This window comes from Monodon monoceros, unplaced genomic scaffold, assembly GCF_005190385.1.
Source record: "Monodon monoceros isolate NGI ecotype Baffin Bay Population unplaced genomic scaffold, NGI_Narwhal_1 Super_Scaffold_16, whole genome shotgun sequence".
NCBI classification, from domain to species: Eukaryota; Metazoa; Chordata; class Mammalia; order Artiodactyla; family Monodontidae; genus Monodon; species Monodon monoceros.
Genome location: NW_021703772.1, coordinates 62,403,675 through 62,427,240, shown reverse-complemented (window position 1 = coordinate 62,427,240; position 23,566 = coordinate 62,403,675). Strand labels below are relative to the sequence as shown.

Sequence of the window (23,566 nt, the reverse complement as noted above, 5' to 3'; positions counted from 1 at the left end):
ACAGATAGTTAGGAAATCCTTTTTTGTCCTTCATCCTTTCTCCTTCTTGCTGCCTGGAATGTGGCCAGGAGCTCCAGCAGCTATTCAAGGCCATGAGGCAATCCTGAGGACAGAAGCCACCTATGTTCCAAGAATAGCAAAGCAAAAAAAGAGAAGCTGTCTCATTCCCCCTTGATTCTGGAGGTACCATATCAGCCTTGGCATGACCACCTCTGCACTTCAGATAAAGTACTGTTGCAATTTATTTTGTAATTTTTTACATTATTTTGGGTTTTCTTTTATAAACTTTTGAGTCTTACCCTAACTCATAATATGAGAAAATATTTTTTTTAATTAGAGCATCACTTCAGAAAGTCCAATATAAATCAGAGGGGTTCTAGAATGGAAGAAACAAAATAGAAAGGGACAAAATTATACAAGAAATAAAATAAGAAAACTTGATGCATTTATGGGTTGAGGCATCAACTGAGTGCTCAGCAAAATGAAAAAGACCTAAACAAGGTATGTCCCTGTTAAATCTTACAGTTGCAGAGATAAGGACCCTCAGAGCTTTCAGAGAAAGAGAGACAAGGGGAGTAAAAACAAAACACACCAGATCACATACATAGAATGAATACCATAAATGGCATAATACTTTTCCATAGCAATACTGAAAGCTAGAATATTATGAAAACATAAATCCAAAACTCTGAATTCTGAACCCAGAACTCTACATCCAAACTATAAAGCAAGCATTACTTTATTTTTTTTTATAAATTTATTTAGTTAGTTATTTTTGGCTGCATTGGGTCTTTGTTGCTGCACGCAGGCTTTCCTCTAGTTGCAGCGAGCAGGGGCTACTCTTTGTTGTGGTGCATGGGCTTCTCATTGTGGTGGCTTCTCTTGTTGCAGAGCACAGGCTCTAGGTGTGTGGGCTTCAGTAGTTGTGGCACAAAGGCTCAGTAGTTGTGGCTCTTGGGTTCAGTAGTTGTGGCTTGCAGGCTCAGTAGTTGTGCCTCATGGGCTCTAGAGCACAGGCTCAGTAGTTGCGGCACACAGGCTTAGTTGCTCCACGGCATGTGGGATCTTCCCAGACCAGGGCTCGAACCCGTGTCCCCTGCATTGGCAGGCGGATTCTATACCCTTTCTTCAGAAGCTACTCAAAGATGTATTTCAGGGGATTTCCCTGGTTGTGCAGGGAATAAGACTCCATGCTTTCAATGCAGGGGGCCCAGGTTTGATCCCTGGTCAGGAAACTAGATCCCACATGCATGCCACAACTAACAGTTTGCATGCCACAACTAACAGTTTGCCTGCCACAACTAAGGAGCCCGCGTGCCACAACAAAGGAGCCCACGTGCTGCAGCTAAGGAGCCCTGGAGTGCAACTAAGGAGCCCACCTGCCTCAACTAAGACCTGGTGCAACCAAATAAATAAATATTTTAAAAAAAAGATGTATTTCAGAAAGATGAAGGAATAAATCAAGAAAGAGGAAGGCATAAGATTCAGGAAATAGGAGCTGAGACCCAGGAAAGTGGCCCAGGGAAGCTCCAGAATGACAGCTGAGCAGCAGGCCTAGAGAGCAAACAGTCCAGAAGGAAGAGAAGGACGGAGGACTCTGGATGGGGGAGCTCCAAGAAAACCATAGATAATTTAATATTACTTAGGTGAACATTTGAAAACTAGTATCATTAACCATTTGGCAGAACATACTGAACATATGGAAAAAATTGAGGTATAGAGCTTTAAAGCAAATGCAAACAATGAGAATTATTTTAACCACAGAAAAACATTTATGGAAGCAAAAAATTATAATCATAGTATATTTCTTAGCTCTTCAGAGAACAATATTTATAAAATCATAATAATGATTAAACTAAAATTTATGCCATGATGATTTGGGGGGAAGAGGTGGATGGGAAGGGGACAGTATTGGAAAAGAGCTAAATCCTCAACTACTAGGGCAGAGAGACAGAAAATGTTTAAAATTGATAAATCAAGATACATATCTTTAAAACTGAATATATTTTTTTAATATATAGATTATTTATTTATTTTTAAATTTATTTACTTATTTATTTATTTTTGGCTGCGCTGGGTCTTCGTTGCTGCACGCAGGCCTTCTCTAGTTGCAGTGAGCGGGGGCTATTCTTCATTGTGGTGCGTGGGCTTCTCATTGCAGTGGCTTCTCTTGTTTGGGAGCATGGGCTCTAGGCGCATGGCTTCAGTAGTTGTGGCACACAGACTCAGTAGGTGTGGCTCATGGGCTCTAGAGAGCAGGCTCAGCAGTTGTGGCACACGGGCTTAGTTGCTCCGTGGCATGTGGGATCTTCCCAGACCAGGGCTCGAACCCGTGTCCCCTGCATTGGCAGGCGGATTCTTAACCACTGTGCCACCAGGGAAGTCCCTAAAATACATAGATTATTTAGAATATAATTTTCCAAGAAGCAGAAGGAGTGAAGCAATGACTGCTACTCTTCTTTTAAGCATTTGGGTGATGTTTGATGTTTTAAATCTGTGTATATGTTACTTAAGAATAAAAAATAACTTTAAAGAAATGAATATAAAAAATTACAAAATAAATTGCAACTACCATAAAATAATTATTACCATTTATTCAGCATATATTAATAGTGCAGGAGATACCAAACACATATCACCCCATTCATTGCTCATTACAACTCTCATTTTTAGGATAACAAAATTCATTTTTAAAAAGTCTCATTCTGTTAATTCTTGTTCATGAATGAGAGCACATCCAAATGAAATAACAGCAAATATAGCTCCCCCCAAAGTACACTTAAAAACCCAACTTAATAGGAAACTTGTTTTCTATACCACTATTATTTATAAAAAACATATTAAAATTTTGGCATTGGACTCTGTACATTTTTTGAAGAGATACATTTTTGAAGTATTTTCAACTTACAAAAAATAGTCTCCTGCTTTCATTGATCTCTTCTTTTTTCTTTCCTCTTTTTTTTTTCATTTCTATTTCATATAATGAATTCTGTCGCTTTATTTCCTCAGCATCCTTTTCTTCCTCTTTTCTCCTTCTCTCTTCTTCCTCTTCATGTTCCTTTATTCTGAAGAAAAAAATATAATTATAACTGAGAGCGACACAGAAAAATAGAATATATTTTAAAGAAATGAATTAGAGTCTTACCTGGGATGATTTGAAGCTATAAAGGAGAACTTGTGGATTTCTTTTGGGACAAGAACAGATAGGTAAAGAGCAGCGATTAAAACCAAATCCAGGGACTTCCCTGGTGGTCCAATGGGTAAGATTCTGTGCTCCCAGTGCAGGAGGCCTGGGTTCTGGGAACTAGAGCCCACATGCGTGCCGCAACTAAGAGGTCCGCATGCCGCAACTAAAGATCCTGCATGCCACAACTAAGACCTGGCACAGCCAAAATAAATAAATAAATAAATAATTTTTTTAAAAGAAAGGACATAGGAACCAATTGCAATGTATGAACCTTAGTTGGAATCTGATTCAAACAAATAAATTGTAGAAAAAAATTCTGAAAAATACAAAAACAAATCCAATCTTGGTTAACCCAGGATTGCCAATATCTTCCTTTCTTCAAAATTTGTTTCATTCCTCACCAAAATTAAGTCCTACAGTAGATTCAAATGTTCCTTTCCTTTAGAAAGAACCAGTTAACTGAATGACAGACACTATGCTGAAATGGTGACATTATTTTACAGAAAATTCCCTAATCCCTACTGCTTTTCAATTTCAGCACTAGAAGATGCTATCTAAGCTATGGATCTGGCCTCTCAGGAGTTGGGGTTTGATGGAAGAAGGGCAACAACTCCCTTACCCAGCTGGCCACTTTGGTTGTTATTCTTTCTCTAGCCAACACTGACTAACTACTGATGCCTTCTGAGTGGTTAGCCATTAAATGCTGGTTGTCTCACAGGGCTTATGTGTGAGTTCTTCAGAGTTCCCTGAGCAGTGTCCTCACTGCAGAGCTCTGATCTGCATTTAGCTCCAGCTCTACCTCTACAACCCACACCACCCCCACCCCACCACCATCACAACCAGGAGCATCCACCATCAGTAGTTTATTGCAGACTCTCCGCGACCACATCTGGCAGTCAATCCTCAGCATACTGGCAAAACAGCTCAAGCCCCCCCAGTATCTTTGTCTGTGTGCCCACGCATCCTGGTCAGCCAATCAACACGTGTGCAGGCTGCTCCACTGGTGCTCTCTATCAGTTGTCTCCCGTTCTTTTTCTTCCTGAACAGGTGGATACAGAGTGGGTAAACAACCCACTTAAATAGACAAAAAGACTGAGGAGTAAACCTTTCTTTCATATGCACCCAATCATAACATTTTTTTCTTGGTTTCAGGGAGGGGGAAAATTCCCTTCCCTGTGCCACGGAGGACTTTACAGTTAAGTGAGCCAGTAAGTTCACTTTGGTATTATTAAGCCAAGTCAGAACAGGTGAGTAAGCAGCCACTTAGAGTCACAGTCACTCTCTTTAGGAGGAGCTAAGAAAAAAGACACCGTTGGCCACCGAAGCCCAATATTTATATCTTTACTTCCAACACCCATGACCATAGCAGACACCAATAATCAATGCAAAACAAAAAACAATGCAAAAATCTTGGTCCTGCTCAGCCCAATGAACTGGCAGCCTCTGCCAAACCATCAAGGCAGAATTTGTCATGAAACCTCTTTGCTACCCCTGATTTACATTCTGAAGCTCCCAAATCTGTGTTGATCTAGCCCAGATCTGACTTGACTTTATATAGATGTTACATAGAACTCCTATAAAAGTGGAAGGGACCCCTACCCAAAATGTGGTTCAGATGACCCTCCACACACCAAGAGAATTTGAGAGAAAGTATTATCACATAAGGGACACCCAACAGAGCTGTGTAGGCATAAGTAGGTCTGGATTGACTTGGGCAAAGCAGAGGAAGTGAGTTTGGGTCTTTATTGTGACTGAGGGGTGAAACTGGGGAAAAGTTCCTGTGCACAGGAGATTTTAATTTCCTACTGTCAACGAAGGAAGAGGCAAGCCCAGGGGCCTTCTTATAAGGCCAAAGGGGAAGGGAGGGTGGGGCCTAACAAGAAGTCAGCAACCCAACATCAAAAATGAGGTCTCTGGGGCCTCCCTGGTGGCGCAGTGGTTGAGAGTCCAGCTGCCGATGCAGGGGACATGGGTTCGTGCCCTGGTCCGGGAAGATCCCACATGCAGCGGAGTGGCTGGGCCCGTGAGCCATGGCCGCTGAGCCTGCGCGTCCGGAGCCTGTGCTCCGCAACGGGAGAGGCCACAACAGTGAGAGCCCCCCCTCAAAAAAATGAGGTCTCTGGGGCTTCCCTGGTGGCAAAGTGGTTGCGAACCTGCCTGCCAACGCAGGGGACAGGAGTTCGAGCCCTGGTCTGGGAAGATCCCACATGCCGCGGAGCAACTAAGCCCACGTGCCACAACTACTGAGCCTGCGCTCTAGAGCCTGTGAACCACAACTACTGAGCCTGCGCTCTAGAGCCTGTGAACCACAACTACTGAGCCTGCACACCTAGAGCCCGTGCTCCGCAGCAAGAGAAGCCACTGCAATGACAAGCCCGCGCACCGCAACAAAGAGTAGCCCCCGCTCACCGCAACTAGAGAAAGCCCATGAGCAGCAACGAAGACACAACGCAGCCAAAAATATAAATAAATAAATACTTTTATTTTTAAAAAAATGAGGTCTCTATTACAATAGACATGCTTGATTCTTGAAAAGACAACCCAAGAGGCATCACCACCTGACTATTTTATTATATAGGTACATTCACTATGTCTAAAAGCAAATTCATCCTCCTCCTCTTCTAAACTGATCCTTTTGGTCTCTTGTCCTTATCTTGGTGAACAGTACCAACTTCTTTTCTGTTGCCTATTCTAGAGACTTAAGAATCACACTTAACTCTTCTGTAATCTTGAGACCTCTCATTCATTTATTTAACAACTATTTATTGAATTTCTACTACAATCATGAAACAGACAAACATGGTTCCTGACCTCAAGAAGCTTACATTCCAGTGGGAAGACAGGCAAAAACAAGCAAACAAAAGCAAGTAAATAGAAAAATAATGTAATGTACAAATCCAGGTAAGTCTTGTAAAGAAAATAACAGAACAAGGGACTTCCCTGGTGGTCCAGTGGTAAAGAATCATCCGCCTTCCAATACAGGGGATGCGGGTTCAATCCCTGGTAGGTGAACTAAGGTCCCACATGCCACGGGGCAACTAAGCCCACGTGCCACAACTACTGAGCTCACGCGCCTCAACAAGAGAGCCCGCATGGCGCAAACTACAAAGCCCACCTGCTCTGGAACCACATCTAGAGAGAAAACCTGCACGCCTCAACTAGGGAGAAACCCCCGTGCTGCAACAAAGAGCCCATGCGCCACAACAAAACATCCCGTGAGCCACAACTAAGACCTGATGCAGCCAAAAAAATAAAGAAAATAAATAAATTTTAAATATATATATATATAAAAGAAAATAACAGGACAAGAAAAAGAATAACAATTGAGTTATTTATTTTACATAACAGAGAAAGCTGTTTGGACAGAGCTGTTCCCTAAGACAAAGGAGACCTCTTTGAGCTGATGAGAAGCCCACAGATGAAGAACGGGAAGGTAAAATTCCCGACAGAAGAAAAACCATGTGAAAAGGCCATGTGGCAAGCAATGATCTGACAGGAGCCTGAGGCCTGGAAGATCAGGGTAATGGAGGTATAATGACCAAGGAGAAAGAGTGGTGGGAAAGGAGTTTGGGAAGTAGATGAGGCCCTTTGACACAAGGCCTTGCCAGAGATAGTCGAGTTTCCATTTTATCTTAAATGAATGGAAAGTCACTGAAATGTTTTAGGTAGGAGAATAATAAAATCAAGTTTCATTTTAATAAAATCTCTCTGGATGATGAAAGGAGAAGGGATTAGGAAGAGAGAATAGGAGGCCAGTTAAGAGGTTGAGGCAATAATCCATGGGATATGAGGGCGGCTTGGACTAAGATGACAGCAATAAATTCAAGATTTGTTTTGGAGAAAAAAATCAACATGAATTGCTGATAAATTTGACTTGGGAAATAAAGGAAAATAAAGATGGATTCCTAGGTTTCTGGCTTGAACAACTGACTGGTAAGGATGCCACTAAGAAGTCCACTGTGGGTGTGGAGAATCAATAATTCTGTGTTAGACATTTTAAATCTGAGGTATGTAAGAGATGTCCAAATGGAGATGTCTTAAAGGTGGTGAGATATGTGAAACTGGGACTTAAGGGAGAGTCTGGACTAGAGTGACAAATTTGGAAGTTACAAGATTTAGGATGGCTTTTAATCAGTAGGAATAAATAAGATCACTTAAGCCCTCTTCCCTTATCCAGGAGAAAGTGATGCAAGCTGTCCTATGATGATTTTTCCTTTTCTTGGGAAGCTGATGAGATTAACAGTAACTGAGTTGTTCTTAAGCAAGGTCTATGGGCCTCTTCCTAGAGAAAGGCTTACCTATCAATAGAAGGAAATAGAATTATTCCTTGTCTATACTCTTAAGTGTCTTTTCAATAATTATGTTTAAGGCTATTGGTCAAAATCCCTCTTTGGGGGGATTTTGGTGTCACTAGAGTCCCTTATTTGCCCTATCCTCATCATGCCCACTGTGAGTCACAGGCAGACTCTTATACTGCTCAAAGATCACCAATCTCCAGGCCTGCAGCCTAGAGATTGTTTAAGAAGCGTGTGAAAAATCTCACTTTCAGGTACAGGGCCTGCAGCTGTACAGGGTGTTTTAGTCATCTATTGCTGAATAACTAATTACCCCTAAATTTAGTGGCTTAAAACAATAAACATTTATTATCTCATACCATTTCTGAGATTCAGGAAGCTGAGAGTGGCCTAGCTAGGTTGCCCTCAAGAGATTACAGTCACGATGTTGGAGCTGTAATCACCTGAAGGCTTGACAGAGTCTGGAGAACCAATTTTCACATATCCATTGGCAGGAGGCCTCAGCTCCTTGACACATGGACCTCTCCACAGAGCTTCTTGAGTATCTTATAACATGGCACTTAGCTTCCCCAGAATGAGCAATCCAAGAGAGATGCCAAGGAGAAAGCCACAATGCCTTTTATATCCTGATCTCAGGATGTCACACACCATTACTTCTACCTCATTTTATTCTTTGGAAATGAGTTACTATGTATGGCCCACACTCAAGAGGGAAAGGAATTAGGCTCTACCCTCTGAAGGGAGGAATATCAAATCTGTGTGGATATATTTTAAATCACCACCAGATGACACCTGGGTAGCACTTGGTAATACAATTAGTAGAGCAGGCAAAAGAGTCTTGCCTCTTGGAAGCTGCAATTCCCATTTCTTAGGGATTAAAAGAATTAAAATTTGGTCTCTGCTCAAAGAGGAGAGTCATCCCAAATTTGGGGAGCCCTTAAGACACATGGCCTACAAGGCACATCATGATCTGGCCCTTGCCTGTCTCTCCAATCTCATCTTTAACATTGCCCTCTTAGTCCTCTATATTACAGCCATCTTGTAGTTATTCAAATCCACCATATTCTGTCTCACCTGTGAACCTTCACCCATGTTATTTCCTCTGCTTAAAATACTTTTACATCCCTTACTCTTTGCATGGCTTATTCCTACTCATTCTTCAGAATTAAGTACAGGAGCTGATCTCTTCTGAAAAGCCTTCTCTAGACTGAATCAGTTGTCCATTTTATATTCTTCCATACACTCTGTATATATATTTCCCAAATATTTACTATCATAGTCTAATTATTTGTTCCATATCTATACCCTCCTCCCCAGATTGTAAACTTCTTAAGGAAAAAGGACTATTGTATTCATCTTTGTATTCTCAGTGACTAGAATAGTGGATGGCAAACATTGTTCAATAAATGTAACAATGAATGACGATTGAATGAATAAATAAATAGCCTCTCTTGAAATTTTGCTCTGGAATAAACTCTTATTATTCAAGAAAAGGGGAAAAAATTCCTCTTCTTCTCCTCCATTTTCTACCATATAGTCCTCTGTTTCCACTCAGGTTAATACCAGTGCTACGATTCCAATTTTACTTTTGTCTTAAAGAGGCTTTTTATTGGCTCATCACCATTACTAACAATATTTTAAAGTAACATTCTGAGTTGTATATAACTGACACATGCATCAACATTCAACAGAATACAACATGGTGATAATTTTGTAATTGAATTTCTTGTTTGTTTGGTTTGTCTTTTTACTTTTTGGCCACAGCACGTGGCATTCAGGATCTTAGTTCCCCGACCAGGGGTCAAACCCGTGCCCCCTACAGTGGAAGCTCAGAGTCTTAACCGTTGGACCATCAGGGAAGTCCCGGAATGTTTCTTTTTCCTTTTTTTTCTTTTTAGATTTTAATGGCAGCTTTATTGAGATATAATTTTCACACCATAAAATGCACCCCTTAAAGTGTACAATTCAGTTGTTTTTAGAACATTTATAGATATTTTCAACCATCACCACTATCTAAATTTGAGAATCTTTTCATCATCCCCAAAAGAGACCCTGTATTACTCACCATTGTGCCCTCTTCCAGCTGCTAACAACCACTACTCTACTTTCTATGAATGTTTCTTAATAAATTTAAGATGTAGGACTTCTGGAACCAAACTGGCAAACCAAGCTCACATGTCACATATCATTCCCCTCCTAATTCCCCACAGTGCAACCAATGGAATGGGGAAAATTCTATACCACTACTAGAAACTAAAGCAAGGTCTTACCCACATACCTGAATTTTCAAGAAATTTTAGGGAAAAATAGGGCAGTTGAGAATGCAATGAGAATAAGTAACACTTGGCCACCATTCGCAAAGACAGAGCCCACTGTGAAGAGTAAGTAAAGGAATTTATGCTGACCTCAGAGCCTAATGGAAAATCTCCTAGACTACACTGAAGATAATCCAAAGAAAGAACTAAAACAAATCCTAAACCTGCCTGAACCTCCACCCTATTGCCAAAGATCACATGAAAGGGGATCCTGGGGCCCAAACACAGCCCACATACAAAGGCTATAAGTGGGAGGATGTCCTGTAGGTTTTAGCACTGGTCAGGTAGCTTGCTGACTATCAGGCTGCTACCTGTAATTACACCTGAGCTGCAACAGCCAATATAAGAAGAGAGATTTCTCAAGGGTGAATCACTGGTCAAATATTTGCCTCCCTCTGCCAACAACTCTATCCCTAACTTGCACTAACCCTTGGGTCGCTACACCACCAAAGAAAAAACTTACAATAAATCCAACATTTCCCTTCTCTTTTTACTAAGGGTTAAAAGAAATGAAGAATACATAATTTGGCAACACATGTATCCTGAGAATTCATGTCTATCTCACTTAGACATTTGTTATTTTGACAAATAAATATATATACAAAAACCAAAACCTTTTTTTCATAGTAATGAAAAAAGACAGATTTGAGCACATAAAAATAAATATTTTCTAAATACTGAAAAACATTCAGAAAAGGTGACACAAATATGCGATATGTCATATGTAAAAAACACTTATTAATCACGTTTTAATCAATGATAAACATACATTTCAGTATGAAACAACTTACACAGAAGAACAAAGGAGTAACCAATTCATGATAACAAAACCCAAAACAAATGAACATTTACACATGAGAAAATGCACTGCCTTACTAGAAACTAAGAGAAATGTAAATTAAAAGATACCAGTTTTTGCACATTAAATCACAAAAAAATACTATCCAGAATTGGTTATAATAAAAAGAAAAGTGTATCAGACATCATTAATGAACGCATACTTAAAACCTTCTCAAAGGGCAATTTGGCAGTATCTCTCCAAATGTAAATCCAAGTCCATTTCAAGAAATCTATCCTACATAAATACACCTTTGCACAAAAGACATATGCTCAAGGATGTTCACTGCAGCATTGTTAGAAATGGGGCGGGGGAGTGGAATCCAAATTTCCCTCAGTAATAATGTAGTTAAATAAATCATGGTACATGTTTAGTATACAATATGATTATTTTAAAAGATGTGACAGATCCATATTTTCTGGCATTAAAAAATGTTCAAGGTATACTGTTGAATGAAACAGTAAAGTCACAGAACAATATATAACATCCATGTTAAAAAATATATACACACTTAAATATGTCCTGAATATAAGAAGTATCAGTAACTGCAATAAAACATCCTGAAGTGATAGCTATAAAACTTTTAGGGACTTCCCTGGTGGCCCAGTGGTTAAGAATCCGCCTGCCAATGCAGGGGACATGGGTTTGAGACCTAGTCCGGGAAGATCCCACATGCCGCGGACCAACAAAGCCCGTGCGCCACAACTACTGAGCCTGCGCTCTAGAGCCCGCAAGCCACAACTACTGAAGTCCGCGCGCCTAGGGCCCGTGCTCTGCAACAAGAGAAGCCATTGCAATGAGAAGCCCGCGCACCGCAGCGAAGAGTAGCCCCACGTGCCACAACTAGAGAAAGCCCATGTGCTACAAAGACCCAACGTGGCCAAAAAAACCAGAAAAACTTTTAATAGTAGCTATTTTTGAAGAGTTAAATGGGACTTAAAGAGACAAACATTGAATAGAGTGGAAATAAGCGCTTCTAAATTTTACTCCAAATTTTGCTGTATTGCTTGAATTTTAAACAATAAGCATATATTCATTTATTATTTGTAACATTTTTTAAAAATTTTGAAGAGGAGATGAACGTACACTCAAATGTTAACAGTGCCTAATCTGGATCGCAGTGTTTCTGGTGATTTTTCATTTATATTTTATTTTGTTTAATTATATTTTTAATTCTATAATGATCATGAATTGATGATGTAATGTTTAATTATGAAAATATTTTTTTCTTTAAAAATGGTAAAACTGTCCACCAGAGTATAATTTAATTTTTGGATACATTTATATAATGTATATACATTTAAACTACAGTATGAAGAAACTGGTCTCACAGTGGAGAAACATGGTAGTTGATGGACAAGGAAGAGACTTTTCAGTAAATTCTTTCTGTGCCTTTTCCTATTTGCATGTGTCAGTTACTCAGAAAAGTAAAATAACACACAAATACACCCCCCCATCTATACACTACTAGCTACTTTAAAAAAAAGATCAGGTTTGATTTCTATTTACCAACATGGCAAGAATTCATTACATACTGGTAAGTGAAAAAAATATTTGAAAAAATAATACTGTGGATCCAATTTTATTTTATAAAATGTGAGTACACATGCTCAGAAAAAAAAGTCTGTATCAGTGGATCAATGACTGCCACAGGCTGAGGGCAGGGGACAGAATTTCATGCAAAGGGGTACAAGAGAACTTTCTGGGGCGATCAAGTGTTCTGTATCTTGATTTGGGGGTGGTTATACAGCAATATGCTTTTTATTTTTTAATATCTTTATTGGAGTATAATTGCTTTACAATATTGTGCTAGTTTCTGTTGCAACAAAGTGAATCAGCTGTAGCCATATGCTTTTTAAAAGGTGAATTTTCTTAAATGTAAATTATACCTCAATGAATGTGACCCTCTCCACCACTAACACCAAAAAGAAGTCTGTATGGCTACATACCAAAACAATAACAAATTATTGTGTTGGATTAGGTTATTGTTCAAAATGACTCTCTCACTCCCACTTCCATGGGAGTCCACTCCTCTGTCCCACTGATGTCAGCATGGTTACATGACTTGCTTTAGACTCACGGTGGGCCAACTGTATTTCCTTGCCCTTTGACTTTGAGTTTCGTCATGTGCTTGCAAGCTTGGGCTCAATCTCTTGCATCTGTCAATATCATGAGAAAAGTTTTCCCCAGGTGCCTGCTGTCCCTTCATTCTGGACCTCAGAATGAGGTCCCCATGGAGCAGGATCAGAGCCTTTCTCACAGTAACAAGGAAAGACAGCCAGTCCTACAGTTTGAAGACAAGCTACCCAGCCAGGCCCAAACAACCCACAGATACATGAGAAATAAATGTTTACTGCTGAATGCCACTAGATTGTGTGGTTGTTTGTTACGCAACATTATTTTAACAATGGTAACCAATATATTATCTCTGGGTAAGGTGGTAATAGTGATTTTAACCTCTTTCTTTTTATTTTTTCTACTTACTAGGTATATTAGCATATATTACTTTTATAATCAGGAAAAAAAAAAGCTATATCCATTATGAGAAAAAGAGGAAAGTACAAAAAAGGTAATTTATGTATACATACTGTTTTAAATGATCTTTGCCAAGAGCCACTCTATCTCTGCGTTGTTTTTCTGCTTTTTCTTGTTCTTCTTTAAAAGCTTTTTCAGCGTTGAGTTTCACTTGTTCCTCCCATTTTTTATCTGATTTTATTTTACTCTTTTGGAATTCAATCTGTGCATCACGTTCTTTCAAAACTCTACTAAGAAGAAGTCCTGACTACAAAAAAAATTGCAATATTTTAAGAAAATAAAGTCTAATTATGTATAGATATGTTAAATATATATATATAAATATAAGAAAACCCAAGTAGTACATGAAAGTTTTTCACTCTTTCTGTCTGGTAAAATTGATATTGCTTTGCATATTCAATGGCCTTTTTCCTTTCTCCTTGTTGGTGTATTGCTTCTTCCACATCAAGAATTTGTCTTTCTGCCTCTATTTCTTTATCACGTTTCTTTTTGGCTTCAAGTTTCTGTTCTTTCATCCCCTACAAAATGACAAAAGCAGTAGTCTGTTTTCTTTTTTCAACTTAACTTTACAAAATTAAACATACAATATGATAATTTGAGCTTTCCTTATGAGTCTTTATTGTATTTGCATATATCACTAACAAATATGAGGTTACACTTATGAGCTAATCCTTAATTGAATTTTTTAGGTAGTTAACACATTTACATGGTTCAAAATTCATAATATTAAAAAAGTATATGGGGACTTCCCTGGCGGTCCAGTGGTTAAGACTCCATGTTTCCAATGCAGGAGGCATGGGTTCGATCCCTGGTCAGGGAACTAGGATCCTACATGCCTCATGGTGTAGCCAAAAAAACCAAAAAAAAAAAAAAAAAATATATAAAAATATATATATATATACACACACACACATATTTTATATATATATATATATATATATATATATATATATATATAAAACAAAAGTATGTAGTGGAACTCTCCCTCCAATCCTAACTTCCATCTGCAGTCTCTAAGATAACCACTATTAGTTTCTTGCATTTACTTCCATAGTTCCTTTCTATATTTAAGTAACAAATATATATATATATATATATATATATATATTACTACTTGTGTTCCTTTAAAAAATCAACAATGGCATATTTTACATGTTCTTCTACACCCCTGAGGAGGTAGCCAATGTCCCATGTCAGAAGAAGTCTTTTTCTCCTTTATGGGTCACACTTCCTACGTCTTAAGAAAATCTTACTTACCCTGAATTCTTGAAGATATCCTATGATTTATTTTAAAAGTTTTACTGTTTCACTTTTCACATTTAGGTCTAAAATCCAGCTGAAATTCATTTTTGTATATTCTGTACCATAGGGATAAAATTTCATCTTGTCCATATGCCGATTATCTCAGTATCTGTTATTGAATTTCCATCTTTTCCCTTCTGATTTGCAGTGACATTTCTAGCATATTGCAAATTCCCATATATAACACAGAATTGCTTCTAGGCTCTCTCTGATGATGTATCATTTTGCCAATCTCTGTGCCTATAGTACAGTTTTTATTATTATATTTCCACTACGTTTACTACATTTCTTTTCCTTCTTTAACACCCATGGAGGTGTAAAGTATTAGGTATACTGTGGTACTTCTGGAAGAAAAAAAAAAACAGGGGGTATATTCCACTCCCCATCTATTTATAGACCACGGGCTTTTCTAAAATCAAGTTTTTTAGAGTATAAATTACATATGCTTTCAGTGTACAGTTTTACAAATGCATAAAGTCACTTATAGAACAGTTCCATCCTCCCAGAAAACTCCCTCATGTCCTGTTAGAGTCAACTACCTGCACCCCCTGGCAACCACTGATCTGTTTTCTTTCCCTATAGGTTTTGCCTTTTTCAGAATGTCATATATTATATTGTATATATTACTTATATATCAGTCATGATACAACTCTTCCCTCTTCTAGAAAAAAAAGAATTAATAAATTATGAACACTGTTCCTAAAGCAAGGTAACACAAGCTTTCTGTGTCCCTTCCCAAAGACAAATAATGTACATTGCAACAAAGTAAGGAAATATGCAATGTTGAAAAAAATAAAAGGTGAGAACTCTCTGAATAGATATTATGCTTCCACATAATTTTAAAAATTCTACTAGAAAATAGGAGAAAATCTTGCCTTATAGTTCCTCAAATGATATAGGAAAGTGTAGTGGGAGATGAGAACACCTTTTCTCAGCATTTTCCTCCAGGTGAGACAGTAAAAGGAGTTAGAGGACACCTCCCCACTTTGAAGTAGTTTCCCACTCATGTACATGGAACTAAACTGCAGGTTATTGTACCTCTTAGGTAGAGAATCTTACAGAAGCACAAAGAAGGGCACAGCAAAGACATATGTAGTTCTAGAAAAAGATAGGAAGAGAGACAAATCAAAGGCAGCTGAAAAGAAGCTGCCTTGATTCCTCAAGAAGCTCCTTGGTTCCTCAGTTTCAAATCCTGTGTTTTTGTGCAATCCTCCATCATAACAATAACCAGCATTACCCTGATACCCAAACCAGACAAAGACATTTCAAGAAAACTACAGACCAATATCCCCCATGAACACGGATGCAAAAATTAACATTTTAACAAACTGAATCCATCAAAAAGATAATACGTCATGACCAGCAGACGTTTATCCCAGGAATGCAAGCTTGGTTCAATATTTGAAAATAATGAATGAAATACACCATATAACAAAATGAAAAATTAAAACTTCATGATTACCTCAATAGATATAAGCAAAAGAAAAGCACTTTAAAAATCTAACATCCATTCCTGTACAATAAGTCAAAAAGAAAAAGAAAAAAAAGAAAGAACTAAAAGGCATCCAGATTGGATAGAAGGAAGTAAAATTTGTAAAATTGTCTTTAACTTTTTTTTTGGCTGTGCTCTGCGGCATGAGAGATCTTAGTTCCCTGACCAGGGATGGAACCCGTACCCCCTGCAGTGGAAGCACGGAGTCTCAACCACTGAACCGCCAGAGAAGTCCCTGTCTTGACTTTCTGACATCATGATTGTCTATGTAGAAAATCTGATGGAATCTATAAAAAAGCTACTAGAACTAATAAGTGAGGTTAACAGTGTTGCAAGATACAAGATCAACGTAGAAAAAGTTAACTGTATTTCTATAGCTAACAATGAATAACAAATAGAAATGTTAAAAAATCATTTATAATACATAAAAATAGTAATTACTTAGGGATAAATATGAATAAGACCTATACCCTAAAAACTATAAAATATTGCTGACATAAATTAAATAAGACCTATACAAATAGAAGAAAAACACTGTGTTCATGGGTCAGAAGATTCAATACTGTCAAAATGTAAATTCTCTCCAAACTGATCTAGAAATTCAACACAATCCCAAACAAAATCCCAGCTGGCTTTTTCGTAGAAATTGACAAGCTGATTCCAAAATTCATGTAGAAGTGCAAAGGACCCAGAATAGCCAGAACAACTTTGAAAAAGAACAAAGTTGGAAGACTAATACTATCTGATTTCAAGACTTATTATTAAAGCTACAATTCTCAGATCAGTGTGTTATTGAAATAAAGATAGATGAATAGATCAATGGAACAGCAGAGTCCAGAAATTCCCCCTGCACATATATGGACAACCAGATTTTCAACAAATGTGCAAAGGCAATTCAGTGGGGGAAAGAACAGTCTTTTCAACAAACTGTGCTGAAACAATTGGATATTCATATGCAAAAAAATAAACATCAATCCATACCTCACTTCTAAATATAGACGATATATATATATATATATATATATATAAAAGACCTAAAACTTTAAACTTAAACACAGAAGAAAATCTTTGTGATCTTGAGTTAGGCAAAAATTTCTTAGGTAAGTCACTAAAAGGATGATCCATACAAGAAAAATCGATAAACTGGGCTTCATTAAAATTAAAAACTCTGCTCTTAGAAAGACACTGTAATGGAATATAAAGCCAAGCCATGAACTGGGAGAAAATATTTTCAAATCAAATATCTAATAAAGGACTTGTATTCAGAATATATTTTAAAATTCTCTAAACTCAATAAGAAGACAAACCCAGCAAAAGATCTGAACAGACATTTCACCAAAGAAGATATACAGATAGAAAATGAGTTCATGAAAAGATGTTCAACATCACTGTAATTAGAGAAATTAAAATTATAATGAGATACTACTTCACACCTATTAGAAAGTCTATAGTTAAAAAGACTGAACATAGCAATCTGGCAAATATGTGGAGGAAACGCATATTAGAACTATGTGTTCTAATATGAATTAGAACTATCATACACCGCTGGAGGGAATGTAAAATTACGACTACTTTGGGAAAGAGCTTGGAAGTTAAATGTTACAAAATTAAATGTACAGCTATCATATGATTCTACACCAAGATATTTACCCAAAAGAAATGAAAGCATATGTCCATACATAGACTTATACACAAATGTTCATAAGCAGCTTTATTTATAATAGCCCAAAATTGGAAACAGCTCAAACGTCAATATTTGCTTGATGTCAAACTATCAACAACTGAGCAGATAAACAAATTGTGATATACCCATATAATGGAATACCACTCAGCAATAAAAATGAATGAATAATTGATACAAAAACATGAAAGAATTTCAAAATAATTGTGCTGAGTGAAATTTATAATAGACAGCAGATCAGTGGTTGTCTAGAGACACCAGAGGGGGCATGGGGAGGGGTGAGAGGGAATAAAATGGGGTATGAGGAAACTTTTTTATGGTGATGAATATATTCATTATTTTAATTATAATAATGGTTTCAGGGCTCTATAAATATGTCAAATCTTAAATAGTACACTTTAAATATGTCCAGGTTATTGTATGTCACTTATACCTAAATAAAGCTGTTGAAAATGTGTTTCAATGCATTTTAATGATATTTTCTACGTTAAAAATATTTATAAAAGAGCACTAAGAAACAAGAGTAAGTCTTCAGTGCACACGTACTCCTGGGTGGTTAATACTTACTGCATATGTATTAGTCCAATGTTTTACCACTTCTTGGGATCGGAAATGCATTTCTTTCTTTGCCTTTCTTTCTGCACGAAGGTGTGCTGCTTCTCTTGTCAAACTGTCAAGGCTATCTCGAATCCTTTCCCACTCATTGTGTGGAATTATGGTGACCTGCCGGAGATCTACTTTGCTAGGCAGAAGAGGTGGATAGAGGACTTGATCTTCTTCACAGTTCTTTACTTCTAATAAATTTTTTAAAATGAGTATTAAAAACTTTCGAGAAGAGTTTGATATTTTTTCTCACACATTTCTATATTGGCATGATATCTGGAAGTTGTTTCAAAGAATAATTTTATTCTTGTTATCTTAAGAACAGCTGGGAATAAGTGGAAAGTATACAAGACCTTGAAATCAGAAGACATAGATTTGAGTCCTTACTTAGTCAATTCCTTACTGTGTAACTTGGGCAAGTCATTTAACTTCTTGGAGTCTCAGTATCAACATCTTTAAAGTTGAGATCAATAATACCTACCCCAACACGTTGTTATAAAAGCATTTTCAAAGTTAATCAAGCAGCAGTTTATAAGTAGATAACTTTGGGGAATGTTCATCTTTTGGGGTTGTAGACATTGTACTTGTCTACTCTATATAACCCCTTCCTAACTGAGTAGCAGCAATGTAATTTGGAGAACTGACTACAGTCTCAGTCTCGGGGTGGGCCTTATTAATTTAAGAATACTTGCATCTCCCTTGACAATAATTATTCCTGTAGTAAGAAAATAAATAGGACAAGAGTTATGAGACTTTTAGAAAAGTTCTTGCTTGTACTTCTGGGAGAGACATCTGAGAGTGACTCTCAGGCTAGATACGAACGAGGAAGCATGAAGGCCAGACAAGCAGCCATCCTATGATCACAAGAGGAAGCAGCCTTAGGATGAAGCTGTGAACTGTGAAACACAAAGAAGAAACAAAGGAAGACCCTGGGGCAATGAGGATTTCATTATGCTGCTAGATTAATCAGACCCAAAGGCTGGAGTTCCTGTTATATGAGCAAATAAATTTCCTTATTTTTAAACATGATTGAGCTGGGTATTCAGTGAAATGAATTCACAAGCATCCTAAATGACACAATGGAGCTCATAACAGCTCTTCTCTAAAAAATGTTCCTACCCTTTTAATCAACTGAAGTTCTTACTTATAAACACCCAAACTCACTCTAGCTAGTTTAAGCAGAAAAGGAATTCATTAAGGGATATTAGATAGCCTACTGAATCTCTCAGAGAGCCAGAGAGTTACCCTTAGAAGATATACATACAAATATCACACAGACCACATCGTGAGGTTCCAGTGAAGATTCACAGCAACTGGCATTGGGTAGGCACCTCAACTTGCCCCACTTATAACTTGCTCCACTGGACACTATATATGTGAACCTTCACGAGTACTCTGGAATTGGTACACTTTTGCTGCCACTCTCCCCAGAAAATGTATTCAACATGCTGTTTCTTTCCTCGTACGCTCTCTTCAGAATGTAAATCTAGCACACATACAATTGACCAGCTGAGTCTTGGTCTTATGCCTGCACCCTAGTTGCAAGGGAGGCAGAAAAAAATGCCTTCTGCTTTAAGGAGGCAGAACTTGTAAGAAGAATTTACCAAAATAGGAAATACATTTGAATAATGGTGGGTGGTCACAGGTCTAACAAAGGCAATAAAGCACAGTGGGTAAGAGTGTGGACTCTGGAGTCAGACAACCTGGACCTTTTCTGAACACACCACATATGAACTATGTGAATCTAGACAAAATTATTTAACCCTCTAAATCTAACCCCTTAATTGCAATATGGAAATACTAATAGTACCTACTTCATTTTATATAGCTGGTGTAAGAATTAGATGAAGTAATATATGTAAAGAATTTAGAAGAGTGCCTGGCACACAATATGTTCTCAATAAATATTATTATTATTTTTACTGCTTTTATTAGAAGAATGAAACAGAAGTAGAAAAGCAGAGGCAAGAAATCATGTGGCTACAGAAAGATACTAAGAGAAAAGCTGCTAGGACAATTAGAGTCTTCTTGGAGTTTGAATTAAAGTTGATGGGGGTGAGAATTTGGTTGTTAACCTAAAATGTGAGTTTAGAACCACAGGTACCATCTTGCCTACCATATACCAAGTCTCCACATGCAGAATAAAGACAAGCAAAGCTGAGAAGTAGAATAGTGTCCTGGATTGAGTTATACCTAAATTCACAGGTATGTGAGCCAAAATATTCCCCTTTTAACTACAGTGAATTAGATCAGTCACTTGTAACCAAAGAGTCCTGACCAATACATCCTTATAGCCTTGTAACAATTTTCCTTTGCTTCACCTAAACTGGCTCAACTTGGTTTGTGTTACTTACAATTAGAAGCTACATAAACAAAGGCCATTAAATTAAGCCACCTGCCTTTGGATTTGCATATTGTTAGGCATATTAATATGCTTTTCTTGGACGTCCCTGGTGGCGCAGTGGTTAAGAACCGGCCTGCCAATGCAGGGGACACGGGTTCGAGCCCTGGTCTGGGAAGATCCCACATGCTGCAGAGCAGCTGAGCCTGTGTGCCACAACTACTGAGCCTGCGCTCTACAGCCCATGAGCCACAACTACTGAGGCCGTGTGCCACAACTACTGAAGCCCCTGCACCTAGAGCCTGTGCTCTGCAACAAGAAAAGCCACTGCAATGAGAAGCCCACACACCGCAACGAAGAGTGGCCCCAGCTCACCACAACTAGACAAAGCCCACACGCAGCAACAAAGACCCAACACAGCCAAAAATAAATTAATAAATTTATGAAAAAAAAATATGCTTTTCTTTCTCTGACCCAAGAGTCATTCTAATTCTTTAAGATGTGAAATAAAATGGAGACAATTTAATTTTCCAAAATACTAAAGGGGCTGGGTAGACCAAATAGCCCATACTGGCAGGAGCTGCTCCTTACAAAGTATACAGTGGTGAGCAAGCTTTGGCAGCAGTGGCGGGAAAACAAGATGCCAAAAAGCTGTGTAGTGAACAATGTGATCCCTCATGACACCTTAATCTTCTGTAGAGTAACTACATTCATGAGATATTTTATTCAAGAACTTTTCATGAACTCTGATACAGGAGGAGAACCAAGAGAACCACCACAAAAGCAGCAGGAAAAATAGGACAATCCATGGAAAGTTTGGGAAAGGCTTTTTACTATCTCAGGTAACAAAAGTTGGGCCAAGTTCCCTCATATCTTTTTTTTTTTTCTTATAAATATGTTTATTTTTTATTTTTGGCTGCGTTGGGTCTTCGTTGCTGCACATGGGCTTTCTCTAGTTATGGCGAGCAGGGGCTACTCTTCGTTGCGGTATGTGGGCTTCTCATTGTGGTGGCTTCTCTTGTTGCGGAACACGGGCTCTAGGCACACGGGCTTCAGTAGTTGTGGCGCACGGGCTTAGTTACTCCGCAGCATGTGGGGTCTTCCGGACCAGGGCTCAAACCCATGTCCCCTGCATTGGCAGGCGGATTCTTAACCACTGCGCCACCAGGAAAGTCCCAGTTCCCTCATATCTTTGAGGATCAGGAGAGCCCTGATTGACCTCCGAGCTATGAATGATTTCACATATCCATGCCTTACTCCATTGATGCAGAGTTCAGTTCTCAGAGGGCAGTCTTATTTCCATGATTCCTACCTCACAGCGACCTTCACACAATGCTAGTAATGGCTGTTGGAGAAGTGAAGCAATTAAAACTTTTAAAAATTGCCACTGATTGTTTTAATAAACATAACTGGTGAGCTCTGAATCAGGTCAAATAAAGACAAGTCTTGCGAGTGGGACTTTCCAAGGAACTGCCAGACAGGTCAAATAATAAGTTTCCAAGGAACTGCCAGACAGCTCAAATAATAAGTTATCTGGGAAATGGGATTTGGAAGGGGTTCAACGCTATTTTGCTCCCTCCACAGGCTGCTAAGCCACTGGATTTCACTGTGATCGCAGTGGTTTTCTAGACTACCATAGGGCGGGGAGAAAGAAGGGGACTAGAACAAGTTAAAATGCAAAAAACCTCATTGTTCTTACCAAGATTCAGTTATTTGTCTTGATAAACACTCCCCAATTGTTGCAAGCTTTTGGTTTCCTGAGTTCTCAAAAATTGATTTTGACAATTTTTGCTGTTGTTCTTTTTGATTTAATGCAGCACTTTATATATAGGAAAGTGAATATGTGAGCATAATTTTGTTTTTTCAATACATGCCACATGGGTACTGTCTCTCTCCTACATGTCATGACCCTCTGCTGCTACTTCTTAAGCCCTCCACAGCATTAATACCCACTAGTGTCCACTGGTGGGAGACTGGCTGGCTCTCACTCAGCATTTGGCACAAGGGACTCTATTGCTACAGAAGCTCAGGAGATGACGTGAAGATAGTCCAAGTTCCCAAGGTTCTGTCACCATGAGAACATTAATTGGGAATTTACAATCTTAAGAAACTAAAATCACTGGAATTAATAAAGAGATCTTTAAATGTCTCACTAGGCTACTTCTATTACAAAATCAAATTTTTATAAAAGGTCATGTGAATTACAATACCTTAAGTAGCATTATTTTCACACTCTATCAAAGTATACGCCTTAGGATGAGACCTTACTATCATTTTACAGTTGAAGAAATTGAGATTTTCCTTCAGACGCTTTCCTAAGAGTACTCAGTAGGTTCACAGCAGAGCCAAGACTCTAATGAGGTCACTGATATTTCCAAAATACATTCCGATTCACTCAATGAATAACAAAGCTTAAGTGCGAGAAAATTCAGCAAACACCAGACTCTTGGACCGGCAACGGCACAGCTTGAGTATCGGGCCAGCTGGTCAACTGGGAGTCTCTGACTTCTTTTTCTCTACCCTTATTTCTGTATACTTTCCCCACCTACCCATTCATCCAAGGGCAAAACTGTCTATAATTTACACAGAGCCCGACGATGCCCACGGTGCTGTTTTTGACTTGGTAGAGCCCGTTTCAGAAGGACAGGCACGCTCGCCTCTCACTCCATGCCTGGAGACCAGAAACAATCCCTGTGGTGGGATGGACCAGTTTAGCTCACCCGTGCTTTCCTTGGCCCGTCCACAGCGCCTTCTGAGCCGCACCAGCATCTCTGAGGCACCCATGGTGCTCTCAGACTTGGAAAGGCGATTCCGACGCCGAAGTTTCCGCTAAACCGCGCAGTTGCTTAGCAACGCCGCCGGAAGTGACAACAGTCGTAGCCGAGGAACGAAGAACGCGCAGCGGTAGGCTGTGGTGCCGGAGAAGGGAGGATGCGCCTGCGCGGGAAGTCAAGGCCAGGCGTGCGAGTGGGGCGGT

The 23,566-nt window shown here is 38.7% G+C and overlaps 1 protein-coding gene across 1 annotated transcript in view; it reads right to left on the bottom strand.

The window, feature by feature from the left end:
- Nucleotides 1-23,394, bottom strand: part of CCDC173 (coiled-coil domain containing 173) — a 35,524-nt gene extending 12,130 nt beyond the window's left edge. Inside the window, exons 1-5 of the mRNA XM_029224487.1 lie at nt 23,310-23,394; nt 18,213-18,439; nt 13,515-13,688; nt 13,224-13,417; nt 2,909-3,065 (exon numbers count right to left, since the gene is read on the bottom strand). Of these exons, the coding sequence (XP_029080320.1) occupies nt 2,909-3,065; nt 13,224-13,417; nt 13,515-13,688; nt 18,213-18,439; nt 23,310-23,373 (816 nt within the window). The 5' untranslated portion in view covers nt 23,374-23,394. The remainder of the gene's footprint in view (nt 1-2,908; nt 3,066-13,223; nt 13,418-13,514; nt 13,689-18,212; nt 18,440-23,309) is intronic.
- Nucleotides 23,395-23,566: the final 172 nt, after the last annotated feature.